The sequence below is a fragment of the Abrus precatorius genome, unplaced genomic scaffold, assembly GCF_003935025.1.
Source record: "Abrus precatorius isolate BTA unplaced genomic scaffold, Abrus_2018 Scaffold11, whole genome shotgun sequence".
Classification (NCBI taxonomy): domain Eukaryota; kingdom Viridiplantae; phylum Streptophyta; class Magnoliopsida; order Fabales; family Fabaceae; genus Abrus; species Abrus precatorius.
The window spans coordinates 15,000,290-15,019,361 of NW_020874303.1; the positions used below are offsets into that span (position 1 = coordinate 15,000,290).

At 31.6% G+C, this 19,072-nt stretch overlaps 1 protein-coding gene across 3 annotated transcripts; it reads left to right on the forward strand.

The window, feature by feature from the left end:
- Window positions 1–1,476: 1,476 nt before the first annotated feature.
- Window positions 1,477–10,684, forward strand: LOC113854494 (alpha-humulene 10-hydroxylase-like). 3 transcript variants are annotated; one of them, XR_003502770.1, is made up of 8 exons: window positions 1,477–1,901; window positions 2,756–2,955; window positions 3,202–3,846; window positions 4,203–4,353; window positions 4,775–4,924; window positions 9,485–9,531; window positions 9,661–9,830; window positions 10,180–10,682. XR_003502770.1 is itself a non-coding variant. In XM_027485504.1 (7 exons), the coding sequence occupies exons 1-7, from the start codon at window positions 1,607–1,609 to the stop codon at window positions 10,285–10,287; spliced, it is 1,677 nt and encodes a 558-aa protein (XP_027341305.1). In that variant the 5' UTR covers window positions 1,477–1,606; the 3' UTR covers window positions 10,288–10,544. The 3 variants fall into 3 exon arrangements, 2 of the variants coding, with proteins under 2 accessions (XP_027341305.1, XP_027341306.1); XM_027485504.1 differs by lacking the exon at window positions 9,485–9,531 and having other exon boundaries at window positions 4,775–4,909; window positions 9,688–9,830; window positions 10,180–10,544; XM_027485505.1 differs by lacking the exon at window positions 9,485–9,531 and having other exon boundaries at window positions 1,482–2,123; window positions 10,180–10,684.
- The last annotated feature ends 8,388 nt before the right edge of the window (window positions 10,685–19,072 follow it).

Below are 19,072 nucleotides of genomic sequence, written 5' to 3' on the forward strand. Positions count from 1 at the left end.
AGCCTGAGTGAGACCCTTTTCTCGCCTGTGTGAGAGGACAGTTGGGGCAACATTATCTCATTTCACTGGAGCGAGAAAGTTCTAGAACATTCTCCTTTTAGGAAATCTTACGTCGCTTGAGCGAGATATCTTTTATTCAAATTCCTATTTTTCCTATCCAAGAGTAACAAAATTAAGGGTGTTACAATTCTTCCATCCTTTTAGGCATTTCGTCCCCGAAATTCACTTACTAATGCTCATATTTTCAAAATTTCTCAAAATCTCAAAACTTTAACAGATCCAATAATTAATAAAACGTTTCTTGAAATACCAAATTCTAGTGAATTTAGTGAACTATTTTTTTATAATTTATTTAGATATAAGCTTTATGATTAGGTTTTACAATATAAATATTACAATCAATAGTTACATCTTTTATCACCCTTTTCCCTTCAAGAATATGAGCTTGCTCTACTATGCAGTGGTATTTAATGACCTATTGAAGGTCTCAGTATGAAATAGGTCATTAAAAAGGTTAATAGGCCAATGTCTAAAAGTTTATGACAGATAATAAGCTAAACTTAAATTTTAAAATTATTAAATAGATTTAAACCTATTTATGTAAAGTCTTGCCTATCTTATCCTATTTCTATTCCCACCTTCAAATAATAAAGTTCTACAATTCAGTCATGTAATTCTACTTTGTAAGGTGAAACGACATCTTCTTAAACATTGATTTTTATAAGACAAATGAAATAGAACTCCAAAAGATAATTAAAAATGCCTTTAAGTTGCTTTAAGAGTTCAATATTAACATGATGAAGTATGCGAGTTTTAGTAATACTAAATCTATTCTAAGTCATTATGTGATTTATTGAAAATTGTTGATAAAAAATTTATCTTATCTACTTACATATAAATAATTTGTTGAAGTCTCTTCCATCTCGCTAATAAAAAATTATAATAAATAATGTGTATTCGTAAAAAAAAAATTATAATAAACTTCAGTACTTAAATTAAAGTTATTGATTTGTTAGACAATCTCTTTCATTCAAAGTTAATTATATTTAAATTTAATTTTTATTATATAAAATACATGTAAACCAATTAATTTTAAGAATTACATGTAATATGTAATTTATTTTATTTTATTTTTTAAAAAAATTCTAGAAAGAAGAAAATCTTAATTAACCTTTTTAATAAATATATTAAATTTTTTATTAAAAATAATATATATATTTATATTAATATAAGTCTAAAAATTTTATACTTAATCAAAAAATTTTATTGTTATAATTTATTATTTAATAATTATTAAATATAAATTAAATAAAAAAATTATTAAAAATTATTAAATTTATATATATATTTATTTATTAAACCTTTTGGTACGTGTGGGTCACATCACGAAACTGATGATAGTCGAGGCATCGATTTTGGGCCACGTGGTTGCTCGCATCACCACCCCAATATTCTGATGATCGCCATAAGAACGTGACACGACCATATTCCAACAGACACAAACGTCGTCGTATGGTTGTGTCCGTGACCCCGTGAGAGAACCACTAACAAGAAGTCAGAGCAAACAGGAACTCCATCATCATTCATTCACTCATTGGATGAGAAAATGAGTAACGCTTCATGTGCTATTGAGTCTTCTCTGCCCACAACCTTCTTGGGTCTTCTTCTTCTTCATCACTCTTCTAATTGTGTGATCCACACTCCTTCTCAACTTCTCAGAGACTTTGCAACACGAGAATTCAATGCCTTTCTTTGGCTCTTTCTCGTTGTTATCACCACCCTTTTGCTTAGAAGACTCTTCAGCCTCTTTAGTTTGTGGCACAGAGCTAAAACCATTCCTGGACCTCCCTCTCCCTCTTTCTTTGGCCACTGCAAGCTCTTTTGCACCGATAGTCTCACTGGTCACTTTTCTTTCTTTTTTTTACTGCCCCGTGAATTGGTTGAATTTGCAGTTATTTCCAGAATCACTTTTTTTTTTTTCTGTGAGTGTTATACGGAACTTGTGAAGAGAATTTTGGGTTTGGTCTATTAATCTTGGTCAAGGTTGTTGAATCGATATTAAATTTGAATCGGGAATCATATGAAGGGTAGGATACTTGGATTTGGAGGCTCAATGAAAAATGGTTATTTTCTGAATCAGTTTTTTGGGTTTAGCCTGTAAAGCTTGATTTTGCAACTTATTGGGCGGTTTGCTTATATGGGGTCTTGTGTTGTGCTGGTATGTGATCTGTTTGGAAGTTGATATCAGTTTTCTGTTGTTGCTCTTTCGGGAATTTGTTGTGGATCAAAATGGTTCGTTGAATATTGTGAAGTTCATGCCTTTTTGGTTACGAGTTGGTAGGGTTGATGGATCGTGTTATATATGGAAAGAGAAGAAGAATTTGTTCATTTGCTTCCTTTTGGTTGTTTAACAGAATTTACATAATATTTCTGATGCATGCATCATCACCCTTTTGTTAGTAGGAATTAGGAAGTCATTACTAAAGTAAAAGATGGCATTAGAGTTCAAAGAATAGTTAATATCGGTTTCTTTCTTTCCTTTTTGATTTGATGATTGAGATATTTAATACCAATCTTTTATTTTGCACCTGTATTTCTTGTTGAATATGGATTAAAGTTTTTTGTTGAATAATGTCAAACTTGGCTTCTTTTGCATGTATAGTATTATTTTTTCCTTTGGTTTTGAGTAATGAATGAAATTATAGCCTGATCAGAATCTTTTGACTAATTATATACTTGGCCCTTTGATTTCCAGATGTTCTGTCAAAATCCCATGAGAAGTATGGACCAATTATTAAGCTCTGGTTAGGTCCCATTCAGCTTCTGGTGTCAGTTAAGGATCCAATGCTGATTCAGGAGATGCTTATAAAGGCTGAGGATAAGTTACCTTTTACTGAAAAAGCATTTCATCTGGCCTTTGGGCAATCAAGCCTCTTTTCCCCTTCCTTTGAGAAGGTGACATGTGAACTGTAATATTTCTAATTGGAGTTATGAGATGAATTATGTGATTTGTTCTGCAATATTAAAATGCTCTTTCGGTTTTAAGACCTTTTGAGTTCTGATCAAACTACTCTTTTGTTCTTGCATAATATGTTTTCATTAAGCATCTCAAGTGTTGTCTTCTGATATCATAGATCATGTCGTTTTATGTATTCTCATTCTGACTATAGCAACTTGGAATTTAATTTAAATTGTCTTTAGGTGCAAACGAGAAGGGAATTGTTGGCAACAGAATTGAATGAAAGATTGGTGAAGATTGCTGATATGATACCTACAAAGGTTGCAGACTTTCTCACAGATAAAATAGAAAATATGAAAACCAAAGGAAGTATTGATTCTAGGTTGGTTTCTCAACACATGGCTTTCACCATAATGGGATCCGCATTCTTTGGAGATGGTTTCTTGGCCTGGCCAAAGGCTGCAATGTATGAGGAACTGCTTATGATGATTGCTAAAGATGCTTGCTTTTGGGCCTCCTATAATGTTACTCCTTTCTGGATACGTGGATTTTGGAGGTATCAATGTTTATGCAAAAATTTGAAATGCTTAACTCAAGACATCCTTCAACATTGCAGAAAAGGCTGTAAATTATTTGGTCATATGGACCAAGAAGTACATAACAACAGTTCCAACAAAGAAATGAAGTCAGCACATGGTGCACAATGCTGTTCTGATGATGAATTCCAAAATTCCTATTTCTTTCGTGACCTTAACAATCATCAAGGTGTTAAAGAGGAATCTTGTGGGAACATCATGCGTGTGATGTTTCATGGATGTCAAACTACAGCTGCTTTAATTGCGAATGTATTAACTAGGCTTGTCATGCATCCAGAAATACAGGATAAGGTTTCAATCTGTTTTTCCTGTCTTCGTTCCTGTCTTCACTTGCACTTTACCTCTTATTTGGCATCTGTTTGTGGCTCTTTCTTCTATGTCCGTCTGTTTTAGCCATGGAAAATATTAAATTTAATTGTGTTGAGATGAAATTTCTTAAACAGATTGTTGCACGTTTAACAAACAGTTATTCTATTATCTTTTTGAAGAAAAACCATATTTCTGTTAGACTAGGATTTCATTTATATGCTCAAGGGTTGTTTACTGCATGATTTTCAACAACAAATGCTGCATTTTCTTAGTTGATTGAGCATATTCTTGATATTCGCAAGGTGTTGGCAGTTATTTATTTTCACGTGCTTTTTCAGGTTTATTCAGAGATTAACATGATAATGAGAAACCCATCGAAATATGAGCATGAAGATGTTTATAGGATGCCTTTGTTATTGGCTACAGTATATGAATCTGCACGTCTTCTTCCCTCTGGTCCCATGCTGCATAGGTGTTCTTTGAAGCATGGTGAGATATTGCTCTGAAGCAAGAGTACTGTACAGTATGCAATTATTTATTTAAGCCAGAGCTTCTGGTGTAGAAAAACTAGTCGATTTATAATCTTTTATGGTTTTCTGTTTAGTTTAGGCACTACATACATGTTCTTATTTGTGCATTACTACTTTGTTACGCACTAACATTGTTTGAGGGAGAACAGTTAGGAGCTTGTATCTCATCTCTACTACCGCTTGATAAGTCATTATTAGTAGTTTTATGCATGATTTAAAAATACAAAAATTAAATTCAAATATTCTATTTCCGACATTTCATTGAAATGCCTGGTATGATGTGCATGCATGATGTGTTAAAATTTTCAGGATTGCCTTTAAACATTTCTATCTAAACTGCTGCTTGTATTTGTTTTCATTAATGTTCATTTTTTTGTCAGATTTGAGCTTTGCAACTGGTGTAACAATACCTGCTGGGGCTGTATTGGTTGTACCTGTTGAATTGGTACAGAAGGATGACTCCAGTTGGGGAAGTGATGCAAGTGATTTTAATCCATACCGATTTCTCTCAACTGGTACAAAGGGATTAGGTATGAGTCTTGATGCTTCAAAACCATAATTTGTATATCAGGAATAAAGATTCAGAGAAAAAACAAGAAAAAAAGATGAAAAGAGAAACACACACAACACAGTGTGTGTGTGTGTGAGAGAGAGAGAGAGAGTGAGAGAGAGAGAGGAACATAATTATATATGTTGAAATATTCTATAACAAAAAGTTAGACTGAAACATCTAAGGTTCAAAAACATGGGCTCGTGTCTAACACCCTAACCTTACCCCGTCAAACACACGGTGGTTCTATGAAAGCAAATTCATCAACGACTTTGTCTCTTTTGAACCTTTCAAAATTTACCTTTCCATATATCCCCACAAGGCACAAACTAAACAACAGAAGGGATGCTGAGTGTGGACGTATCATAACCAAAGGCTGGAAATTGTTGAATCAGATTCATAGGTGTGGGGGTGGGTAGCTGTTAGAACTGGTACAGCAAGGAAAGAGAAAAAATGACTGAATTGTATTACTAAGAATTAACATAGTTCTGCACCCCATGTAAGTGTAGACTGTTATCATTCAATGCCAGAAATGCTTGAGTGATCTTGGCAACTCTCCTACACAAACTTTTTCACTTCCAAAAAGACACCTCAATTCTCCTAACTATGACCTTTATAACAGCCATCCCTTGTAACTTCCTCCTAACTGCTTCCTAATTATGAGCTAACTGATCGTTTCTCTAGGTTGGGCCTTAATATTAACTAGCTCACTCTTCCTTTTCCTATAATATACTCTTTTCATTATGGGCTTATTGCTATCAAAACTTTCCCCCAAAGCTTTCACCTTGTCCTCAAGGTGAAAATATGGAAATTGAGACTGCAAAAGAATAAGTTGCGCCCAAGAATCTTCACATTCTGCTATACCTTTCCATTTGATCAAAACTTCAGGATCCTCTTTATCATTATACTGCCATCCTAAGATGTCTTGTGGATGGGGTTGTAACTCCCATTCTGCAGTTAGCTCTTTTGGTAAGGAATGCGGTGTAGCTAGGTCCAAGACACTTTCTTTAAAAGGCATACATGGAAAACTGGATGAATTCTGCTATAATCAGGTAGCTGTAAACAATAAGCTATTGTACCTACCTTCTGTAGGACTTGATAAGGACTGCAAAATCATGGCACTAACTTTTCATTGCATTTTCTAGCCAAGGACTTCATCTTATAAGGGTGTTTCTTCAAGTATACCCAATCTCACACCTGGAATTTCACTTCTCTCCTTTTCTTATCTTCCTGTGATTTCATCCATTTCTGTGCTGTCTCCAATTTCTGCTTTAACTATTGCAGCATTTCATCCTTATCTTGTGCAAGTTGATTGACTGCTTCTATTTCAGAGGGAAAAGTGTCACATCTAGAAAGAAGAGGTGAATCTCTACCATTTAGTGCCTAAAAATGTGTCATTTTTGTTGAGCTGTTATAATTGGTGTTGTACCAATATTCTGCCTAAGCCAAACCAAAAGGCCATTGTTTGGGATTGGTGCCTGAAAAACAGAACAAGTATGCTTCCAAACATTGGTTGACAACTTTTGTTTGCCATATGTCTGCAGATGGTAGCCAATGCTGTACTTCAACTTTGTCCCAGCCTATTTAAATAATGCAGCCCAAAAATGGTTGAGAAATAATTGATCCCTATCTATCACAATAGAAGAGGGGAATCCATGTAGCTTAACTATCTCTAAAGGACTGCACAGACCTGCTAAAAATATGCTTAAAGCCACTGACTCCACTCTCGCCAACAATTCATCAAAGGCCTCCAAATACTCTCCCAAAGTGTTTGTTTGCTTCAATCTTGTTAATTCTGATAAAGGATCAATGTAGTTACCCTCATCAAGCCTACAACCCATAACAACAACTACTAAGCCTTATCTCGCTAGGTGAAGTCAGTTGCATGGATCACACAACATCATTGAGCTCGGTCAAAAAATAAATTTTTAGAAATTTGGTTAATCATTTTTTGGGTCTCCCTCGTTCTCTCTTTGTCGGACTAAAAGTCATGCAATCCACTCTCCTTACTGACACCACCAAAGGTCTTTCTGCATATGCCTAAATCACCTTAAATAATTTTCAATCATCTTTTTCACTATAGGTGCTACTCCAATATTCTCTCGTGTATTATCATTTTGTATCTTGTCATTTCTCATGTGTCCACTCATTCACCTTAAACATTTTCATTTCTCTCTCTCTCACCTTTTTTTTTTATGTTGTTCCTTTAAGGCTCAACATTTACTACCATATAGGATAGCTAGTCGCACTGCAGTACGATAAAACTTTTCTTTTAGTTTGATAGATATTTTATAATCACAAATAACTTCTGCTGGTTTTTTCCAGTTTAACCACCCAACTTGTATTCTGTGACTAAGGATCACATCATAAAGAATTTGTCTCCAATTCAATTTTCTTTATTTCTCTGTACACTGTACAGTGGAATGTTGTGGCCATGCAAAAGCCTTCCCCTCCATAGTCATCATTAGAAGTTTAGATTTCTGAGTTTCACATACATCTTCTAATGCAAAGTAGTGCTCACATTTGGCTCTCCATTCTTTGTACCCAATCCCATCAAAAGGTGGAAAAGGAAACTTGGGTGCCTTGGTAACCAACTTTTGTCAAAATTCGCATCTTTGTCTTTTCTGTTATAAAACATTTCCAAGACTTGGGTCATCTTTCATGTTGTGTTCCATCATCTTTTCCATCATTTCCTTGAGTGCTGCAATGGATTGTTCTATCAAATTCAGTTGCTCCTTAGTTTCTCATTGCATTTCATCAAATTGTGTCTCAAACTCCTTCAAAACCATCTTCTTTCTTCACCCAATTGCAGAACAAGAATTTTCTAAATAAGAACCTGTTTTCTTTCAAGAATCTTGCACAACATAACTCCTTGGGTGACTTTAGATCACAAACACTCCAACTCGAAATCAAGCGTTAAGTGTTGAAATCAAGAATCAAAATCTTGCCTCTAAACCAGATTGGAGCTCTGATGCAGTGTTAGAACTGGTACAGCAAGAAAAGAGAAAAAATGATTGAATTGCATTACTAAGAATGAACACAGTTCTGTACCCAATGTAAGTGCAGACTGTTATCTTACTATGCCAGAAATATTCAGGATACTGATAATTCTCCTACACAAACTTTTTCACTTCCAAAAAGACACCTGAATTCTCCTAGCACTCAGTACCTTTATAACAACCATCCCTTGTAACTACCTCCTAACTGCTTCCTAATTTTGAGCTAACTGATTGTTTCTCTAGGTTGACCCTTAACATTAACTGGCCCACTCTTCCTTTTCATATAATATACTCTTTTCATTATGAGCTTATTGCTATTAGTAGCTGAGCAGAGGTTGAGAGAGAAGTGGAAGACAATGTGTTAGCATTCAATTTTGCCTGACTATAAAAAATACAAATACAATAACAGCAAAATCTATACCACTCGAAGAGATCTGTTATATGGATCACATGATGTTATTGAGTTTAGTCAATTACTAAATTTTTAAAAATATTATTTATCTTGAGATACCTTTTAATGATTTCGTCCAGGGTTCTTGTTCTTTTTTTTACTCTTTTCATGAGGCTAAAATCATACAATCAACCCTTTTCACTAGTGCTTCTAGTGGCCCTTTTTGCTTGTCTAAACCACCTTAGCCGATTTTTTGTTAAATTCTCCTAAATATGTGTTACCTGAATCTCGACTTGTGTATAATCATTTGTTATATTGTCTTTCTTCATGTGGTCACACTTCCATCTTAATATTTTCATTTATATTACCTCCACTCCTTTTTTTTTTTTTTTTTTTTTTTTTCATTTAGTTCCTTTAAAGCCCAACAATTACTTACCCTACAGTTTTTTCATTTAGTTCCTTTATAGTTTGATAAACTTTTTTTTTTTTTTTTTTTTATCTTGGTAGGTACTTTGTAATTATAAATAACTCTTAATGTCATATCTAATTTTAACTTCCAAATCATTTTCATTTCATTACTTACTAAACTTGTAATGCATATATTTTGTTTTGTTCCTACTCAAGCTAAAACTCTTTGATTCCAATGTTTGTCTCCAAAATTCTAAGTTCAAAGTTAACCTTTTCCCTTGATTCCTCAATCAAGACTGTCATAATCTCTGTCATTATTAAACTCAAGGTTTAGTCATGATGTAAACAAGACGTATAAGAAAGTTATTAGTCATGTTTCTCAGAATTCTCACTTATAGCATCGCATCATACATGTCATCATTAATCAATGTATGAGTTTTGATAAGTTTTATGCTGGCTGCTATGGGCTGAACACAACCCACCCAGGCTTTAATGGAAAAAAAAATGCCGATTAAATAAAAATTGTTTTGCAAGTACCAATTCCTGGTCTGTAGAAATTATATTGGTGTGTGTTCTTCTATACTATGTATGGAGATAGAAAATGATGATATTTTCCGTTGTTAATGCATGTGTTTCTTAATTCAAGCTTATCCACTATGATGTAGAAGTTGTTTTAGGTCTCTGTTTGAGTGGCTTTTGTCAGCTCACCGTTCCTAGTTTTTTTTTTTTTTTTTCCATGTAGTTGGGGACATGTTGAAAAGAAAAAGATTGCATACTTTGGGATGAAAAGTGACTAGTTTGGCAAATATAGAATTCAACCCCTTTTCATCAAAACTTTTCTGATATGTCCTCTATAAGTGGTAGGGGAGATTTTGTTGCTCATCTGTCACTAATTATTTGATATTGTAACTTTTTCAGGAGCCATCGAAGAACCTTCTGTCACAGGATTTGACACATTTGTACTAAATGATCCAAATGAAAATGCAGCATTTCTTCCTTTTGGATCTGGTACACGTGCTTGTGTTGGGCAGAAATTTATTATCCAACTTGTTGCCTCATCGTTGGCATCTTTGCTAAAAAAATATGAGGTTCGTCCTGTGAATCAGGAGTATTGCTCTTGCTACCTATGTTATGACAGGGAGACATGAACACAATCTTTATCATAAAACTGCATAACATCGAACATATAAATCTTGTCAATTTGGAAAAAGCAAAAACATAATCGGGAATGGAAAAAGTGAGGAAATGGATGTTATATAGCAAACAGAATCAATGTCAACTATGTGAATGCAAATAGTTGGTGGTACACTTATTGTGATGTGGCAAATAGTGGCTTGTAACTTATAAGAAGTTTGCGTTCTTTCTTCAATCTGAATATAGATATAGTGTTTTATTGGTACTTAATATATAACATATATCATTGTTCTTTGAATACAGATAAGGTTTGACTCAGGATCTGAAAATGAATCAAAACCAACCTCAAAGAATCATCCTCTTCAGCATCATCCTAATTCTCCAATATTATTCATGAGGCGGGGCCATTGAAGGAAAAGAAGTGCAAGCATATACTATGTAGAAAAAGTTGTTGTAATTTAAGTCAGTGACACAGAAAAATGTGTGGACCTTTTTAATTTTTCTCACTATACTCCTTTTTCCAGGTTGAATGGGGAATCTCTCCTTTGGCTCATTATGGTCATTTGGGAGGATGTAACCTGAGTTTCTTAGCTCAAGGTTTTTTACCTCCTTGTCAGCAAACATTGCCCTAGTGTTGGCTTTTTAAGCACTTTGGCACATTTTTTTGTTGGCTTCAGGCCATGGAGCCTTGGGTTTTCGTTCCCCTTCACTGGATGTGGACCTCGGTCTTTTCTAATGTTATCAACTTTTTTACTTCTGAAGGAAGTTTGTACTTTATCTTGATAAGATTAGAATAAAATATACTTCCATATATACTGTGTCTTAACTATCAAAACTTTCACATCTGTTTGGCCAAAAGGCAGGTTAACTATAATGCTATTTATATGCTTTATATGTAAACTAAATGCAAATTACTGCAATTTTTTTGTGGCACAGTTATTTATATAATCTAATATTATAATTAATATAACGTTATACTTTTGTTTCCTTTCCTTATAACATGTTTATTATTTCAGGCATAACAGGGACATATTCTAAAGTTAGATTACTTCAGCGAATACAGTTCCATGTAATCCAAAATTAGAGCCGGTTTGGTTTCTGAAAATGTTTTCTGTTTTTATTTTGAATTACAAAACTATCACTTTGTTTTCATTTTGTTTTCTATTTTCTAAAATACAGAAGTTGAATCATGAGTACCAAGTAATAGTTTAGGAGAGTGACAAAGTTAGAAAAAAATAATAAATATTTTTTTAGCAAAAGTCACATTTAAGAATGAAAGGAGTATATGTTTAAGGTATAAAACTAAATTTAATGGAGTTCTCTTGTTAGAATTGTTCATGATTGGTTTTTTATTGATTTAAATAAAACTCTTGGTAGAAAGCTATCTATTCTGGGGTATCTGTTTTGTAATTGATAAATATTGGATATCATATCAGAATCTATAGTTGTATTCAATTCATGATGGGTAAAACTATTACAATTCTTTATGAATGGGTATGGTATGAACTATTGCAACCTTCATAAAGATCCTCTCTTCCTTTTCTCTATAAATGCGTCTTATGACACATGGTCATAATTTTAGAGAATTGTATATTTTTTATATCAATTCTTGAGAAGGAATAGAAAGTCTTACACTTTCTTTAAACAACATTTTTTTTTTCTTTAATTTTGTATTCTAATTTATGCAACTATGATCATTGTATCTATATTATTATTCATTCTTAGTGAATATGAAACCATATATATATATATATTATGATTTGTTGATATTAGTTATAAAATTTATACACTTACACCACTTAATAATTTTTTAGACAATATTAAATTGATTCAACTATTTGAAAGTTCTTGTCAAATAAATTAGCTTTATAAAATTATAAAACAAAATATAAGTAAATATCAAATTTTAATTAATATACTTACAAAAGTTTAAATTATGTAAAATTTGATATACATAATCATCCACATAATATAACATGATTCAAAGTTTAAATTGATCAACTTTAAATTCTATAAAAAGTTATTAAATGTAAGTGTTTAAATTTGATATTTGTTGTCAATGAATCTTAATTTTATTTCTATATTATTTTTTATGAGTGGGAATTACAAAGAGCAAGAAACCGTAGCCTCAAGTGCAACATCCCCATAGCATCCATAACAAATTAGCTAAGGTGCAGTCCAGGTTAACTGTAAAAGTTTCCTAATTTCAATGACTAAGGGAAAGCAAGGATGAAATTGATCCACGCAATTGAGTCAACTCTAACGCCATGGTACAATCAGTATCACACAAAATAATCTGATAACTATCATTCCAAGCTTTATCAAAAGCATGAAAAAGAGCAATCAATCCAGTAATCCAATTCCCCATATGATCTCGAAACAAACCTCCAAAACCTACTCTCCTTGGGTTACCAAAGTGGTTGCCATCAATGTTGATTTTGATCGCTGGAGATGTAAGTGCTTCTCATCTAACCTAACAACTTTGTCGTTGATGCCGGTTATATACTTTCTCGACATCTGCTAAAAGAATGTGGATGTGACTAATAGTTCATCAAAGGTCTCAAAGTTGATCTCCAAATATAGATGCATTTCTAGCTTTCCATAGGATCCAGATGGTTGTTGCAAACAGGACACCATTGGTCCTTTAAGATTGTTGACCAACCAATCCAAACATTTGCCGTATAGAATTCTGGATGTCTATCTAGCTTCAAGTGTTGCCAAACACGAATTGAATAAGCATTAAAATGGATGAAGCTTTAGAGAAAAACGTCCAACCCAAAAATAGGGAAACGATCTACCATTCCAGCTAGCAACAAGAAACCCTTAGCAGCTTCCGAGGTTAGATCCAATTCTTCGGGAATATCTAATAGAACCTTACAAGGTAAAAGATTCAGAGAGAAAACTGAATATACTTGTTGATTGAAGTTTACAAAAAAAATCAAAATTATAGAAACTAATACAATAAGAATTTATATGGCCAGCCTCATGTAAAGTTACTGCTAATTACACATAGCACATGGGAATAAAACTCACAATAGAATAATTAGAACAGTTAATTTTCTAACTAACTATTTATCTCATGACAGTGAGCTGTCTTGCTACTGAGTTGTCTTGGTAGTTAGTTCTATTACCCTCACATAAGTTGATGCGTGGTAGACATCAACCATACCAAGCTTGTATTGGATAATGCAGAGAAAAAGTATTAGGAGGCAAAGGCTTAGTGAGAATGTCAACCGATTGGTTGCTGGATGATACAGGAGCAATTTGCATACACCATTGAAAAACTTCTCTCTTATGAAGTGGCAATCTATCTCAAGATGCTTGGTTCTTTCATGGAACACTGGATTTGTAGCCAAGTGTCTTGCACTTTAGTTGTCACAGAATAAGGTAGCAAACTTATCACATTTGATATTGAGATCATATAAGATATAGGTGAGCCAAAGAAACTCTGAAGTAGCATCACCTAGGGCCCTATATTAAGCTTTTGTGGAAGATTTGCAAAACTGTGGATTGCTTCTTCAATTTCCAGCTTATTAGAGACTTTCCAAGTTGAAAGCAATACCCAGACACTGACCTACGGCTATTTGGACACCTTGCCCAGTCAGAATCACTGAATCCAAGTATTTGCAGTGATGAATCTCTAGGCAAAAATATGCCTAGGCCTGAGAATTCTTGAGGTATCGGAGCACTTGTGTGGCAGCTGTATAGTGTCCATGTGTAGGAGCATGCATAAATTGACTAAGCTATTGTGTAACATACATTATGTCGGGTATAGTATTGGTGAGATATATCAACTTGCCAATCAATCTTCTATATGTTAGAAGGTCTGAATAGGGCTTTGTGAAGGAAAAGGGATCCTTGCATGAGAATTGTATAGTGCCTATAAGTGTGGCTTTAGTCACAGTACCATTTGGCAACTTGACCTCTAAAGGATCAATTGCTTTGTGAGAAATGAATAAACTCAGTGAACTACATATGTGATCTGAGGCTCCTGAATCTAGAATTCAAGCTTAAGCAAAATGTTGATCATTAAGATAGATACCTGTATTGTTTGATTTGGCACCTGAAGGTTCATTGTTCTTCCAAATTGATACTTGATTAGTATTTTGTGATGTGTTCCCAAGTTCAGTCTATTTCAGCAGGTTGAGTAAGCCTTTGTATTGTTCCTCTGTGAAAAAGTTATCTCTAGTTTCAGCCTCCTATAGATTGCCTTCCATGCATCTTCCTCATTTCTACTGCTGACATTATTGGCAGTAGAAACATTCAAGTTCTTCTCCTTCATGGTTGATGGATAACCATGTTTCTTGTAACACATATTAGTAGTGTGTCCTTCTCTGCCCCAGTAGGTGCACATTTTTTATTTTCCTCTGCCTTTGCCATAGCTGCCATATCCTCCTCTTCGACCATCAGCATGATTAACATTGACTTTCATTTCTTCGAAGGAACCAAGACAATTATGTCTTTCATGTTGCAGTATCATTGAAAAGCTTTATTTAATGAAGGTAGGGAATCAATGACCAAAATCTGAGATCTGATGGATGAGTAGTCATCATTCAGTCCAGTCAGAAAACCGAATTACCTTGTCTTGTTCTTTGTAGAGCTTAGCATTCTGCATAGTCAAATAGGAACACTTCACAGTGTATATGTAGAGAGACCTATTCCAATTCTTCCCAAAGAGTCTTCAATTCTGTAACATTCAAAGTTCCTGGCTTTAAAGTGAAAATTTCTTGTTGCAATTCTAAAATTCTAATCATATCTCCCTGTGCAAATCGTTCTTTGAAATCTTTCCACACCTCGGATGACAGATCAATGTACACTATGCTTTGTACAATTGATGTTGAAACTCAGTGAAATGAACAAGATTATTACATCTCTCCCACGACTCAAACATAGGCTCGAAACTTGTAGGCATCATACTTGAATCATTGACAAATTTGAACTTGTTTTTCGAAATCAGCATTCTCTTCATCAATCATGACCATATGTGATAATTGTTTTCATTGAGAACCGATGAAACCAGAGAAATTGAAGGATTTTCACTTGGATGGATGTGATAGAGACTTGTAGGATCTTCTGTAGGATTGAGATCATTGTCGTTAGAGAGGAAAGAATCAAGCTCTGAAGTTTAGGAGCTTTGGTACCATAAAAGATTTAGAGAGAAAATTGAATATATTTGTTAATTGAAGTTTATCGAAAAAAAATCAAAATCATAGAAACAAATACAATAGGAATTTATATGGTCAGCTTGATATAATGTTACTACTAATTACACATAGCACAGAAAAATAAAACTCACAACAAAATAACTAGAACAGTTAATTTTGTAACTAACTATTCTCCATATGGCACTGAGCTGTCTTGCCACTGAATTGTCTTGGTAGCTAGTTTTATTACAAGGGAAAGGTTTTCCAATGGAATCCACTAAGCTCAGAAGTCGACTGAGAAAATCCTTATCTAAAGGACTAATCAACTTTTTGAACAAAATAATCTTTAGTCTAAAAATAAAAATGTTTATTGCTCCAATAAATATAAAGTCAAGGGCATATGTTATTTCGATCCTTCCAAAATGGAACTAGAGCTAGAGTAGGAACAATCTTAAAAACTTCTTTTTCAAGGACACCTTACTTCTATTAGCTAACTCGATGTAAAGCTAGAACAACTTTAACCTCCCCCCAACACAATCCTTAAAGTCACAAACCTTCACCCACCCCTAACTGCCATATTTCACAACACAATAAAGATATAAAACAAAATAAACAAATTTGTGATCAATTTATTATTTATGTTGTACTTCTCCATTGTTCACTTTTAGTGTAACTTAAATTCTAGTTTCTCTATAATCATCGTCAATAACTGTACTAAAATTACTAATACTTAATAATCATACAATATTAATATTTTTTTATAATCTATTATCTTGATGGTCATGCAAGACAGAAAGAGAAAAAAATATAAAAAGTTTATGAGTTTGTTAATTTAATAACTAATTGAAAGAGAAAAATAAAGTTTGGTTCATTTAATTGTTTGGCCCATTTTATCCTATGGTTCAATTAACAAAAGGTGGTATAGTCGCCTACAATGCAATAATTATGATTTGTAAGAGTGATCAATTCAAACATATAAATGTAAGCACATTAGAGCAAAACCAATATAAAAGGGAAGTCACAATTACCCTTAAACTACAAAATCACATAAATTATGCAAATGATCCATCATAACTCTAGTTATGAATTTAAGTACTCGTCATGAAATAAAAAGGGAAAAACAGTTGTAAAGAAATTCATACTCAGCCGTCGGTTGCAAGCCCTAATTGTCCTTACAAAAGAGGTTTTTTATCCCTAAAAATTCTCTAAATCAGTTACACAAAAAAAAGAAGCACGACCATGTATATCCTCTAGTACAATTTTGCATGGTCACGAAACACTTTCAAAATGACTGTTAAACAAGATCATGCTTCCTACTGTGTGTAACCATATTTTCTATTAAATTGTATTCAATTGTGACCAAAATGTTTCTCAATTCACTAATAATTTTTTCATGTTAAACTACAATAAATAATAACAAAATCAATGTAATTTTCTCATTAAATACAGCCAATTATAAGAAAATAAGCTAAAACAACACCCCAAATATAGACTTATCATCCACCTTAAATGAATCATTGGTTAGGCCCATCTCAAATTTAGTATAACCCTAAGCACCAACTGTTACATAAATGCCTCTCTACTATCCGATAACTCTAACATTATTGATACATTATTAGTTTTATTGGATGCGTCATGCAAATTATACAGATGCTACACACATTTTTGTATCTCAATAATTATAGTATATATATATATATATGAAAGGAATCTCTTGACTGAGATACTTTATCTCACAATCTTATATCTTTACCTTAATCAAATTTTTATTGACTTGGACATTAGAATTTTTCTAACAGGAACACTATCCTTTGAGAATCCTGAGAGCACTGTAAGTTATTGCAACAACACTTATACCACCTTGTATAAGAAGTTTAGGCCACTCTAAACTCCCCTTTATGCTGCAGACATATTTCTCAAACTTAAGAGTTAGATTTTTCAAGGAAAAAGAGAGAAAAATAATATTTTATTTTAAAATTAAGAGAATTATGTATTGTTAATAAAAATAAAGAAAGGATTTATACATTAAATTATGTTAATTTATTATTTTTTAAAATTATTAAATTAGAGACTATTTATTTAAATTTTTCACTCTTTTTCTTCTTCTGAAAAAAGTAACCCCAATTATATATTACTAAGCATTCCAAACAAGACTAGCATTCAACTATTAGTCATGCTTAGTTATTTCATACCTAGTCTTGATAATTAATTTACTTAGATTAAATTCTGGATATGAGTTTTAGTATTTAATTTTCGAAGGTGACTAATATCATCTATAATCTTATTTTTAAAAGAAATTAAAAGTACAATAAAAGAAATTGCGATGTAAAAAGTAAAAACATCTACTTATATGTATTTTCGGAATATTTGCTCTACACAATGCATCTTCTTTAAATCGTATATTAGAATGGAACATTTAGTAATTCGATTATGTTAGCAATTATGAGTAAGTGTGATTCATTTTCACCTTTAGAAACTACATGTTTAGTTCTGTTGATATTTATTTACAAATTAATTCTTATGTTTAAAAATTGTACGTTTTAATTCTTATACATAAAAATCTTACGTTTTAATCTTTATACAAGTATTTTATTGGAATTTATTTTTTTGTCATTGACAATGTTACAGCAGAAAGGATTAAAATGTTACAAAACACTCGTATAAAAATTACAATATAAATTTTTTAAATGTAGAAACTAATTTATAAACGACTTTGTACTGTAAAGACCAAATATTTTAATAGATTTATTTAGAAAAAAAATTAAAATAAAGTATTAAATAAAAGAATAATGAATTTTTAAGAGACTACAAATCCATATTATCTCAAAAATCATTATTTATGGTTTAAGATAATATATATTGATTGATATAAAACTTATTAATTTGGTGAATACATAGATTAATTAAAAAAGTTATAACTATAGTCAATAAAATACTAAGAATAATTTACGTTTGATAAAGACTTTTTTATGATTGAAAAAGATATTAGATGTCTTAATATTTTATTCATTGATAAAATATCTAATTGATAAAAAAATATTATAAAAATTAATTAATGAAATTTTGAATCTGTACAGTAAAAGGATTTACTTATATAATGATAGAAAAATTAAGAATTTATTCATGTAATAAAATTATCATTTAAGATATTGAATAATGAAATAACTTTACATCTCAAAAAAAAAAAAAAAAATATATATATATATATATATATATATATAATTAAGATGGTTACATATTAAAAAAATATTATAAAAATTCTAACACTGAAATTTTATTTATTTATCTGAAAGTAGAATAAAAGGTAAAAATATAAATTAAATAAAAATTTTATTAATAAAAAATTAAGTGTGTTAGGAAAACTAAATTTTATTATCATAAGTTTTTTTTTTTAACTAAGTTTAAAGTCTTATATTCTCTGAAAAATTATAATAGGTTAAAATTTATATATATTGTCTATATAATTTGTAAATTAATATATATATATATATATATATATATATTTGTAAAGATTATATTTTATTAATTCTTACTGTGTTATATTTTAATTCTTTTATTATTGATAATATTATAATAATATAGACTAAAATATAATAAAATATTAATATAAAACTAATTAGTAAATAAATATAACATAATAACTATATATATATATAATATTAATTTTTTAAACTTAAATCTGTTTTAAGATTTGGGACCGCTCACTAACATCTTAATTATAAATAATATAATAAAATTAGTCTGAGTGATAAATAATTCAGTATAACTTAAATAAGATTTTGAGTTGTGAATCTTAGTAAATGTTAAAAATTTTTAGTAATAAACTTATTTATTACATTTAAGTATGTGACTCATGTGAAATTTAGATTAAATTAGATAAAAAATTAAAAAAAATTTAATTAATAATAAATTGTTGTAGTGGTTGAACTTAATTTTTTTATATATTAATTAAGCTTGTCGTATCTCGACAGAAAAATAGAAAAAACAAAGTATGTACAGAAACAATATCACTTTATAAAAGAATAGTGTAACCACGTGAAATTCTTTAATCA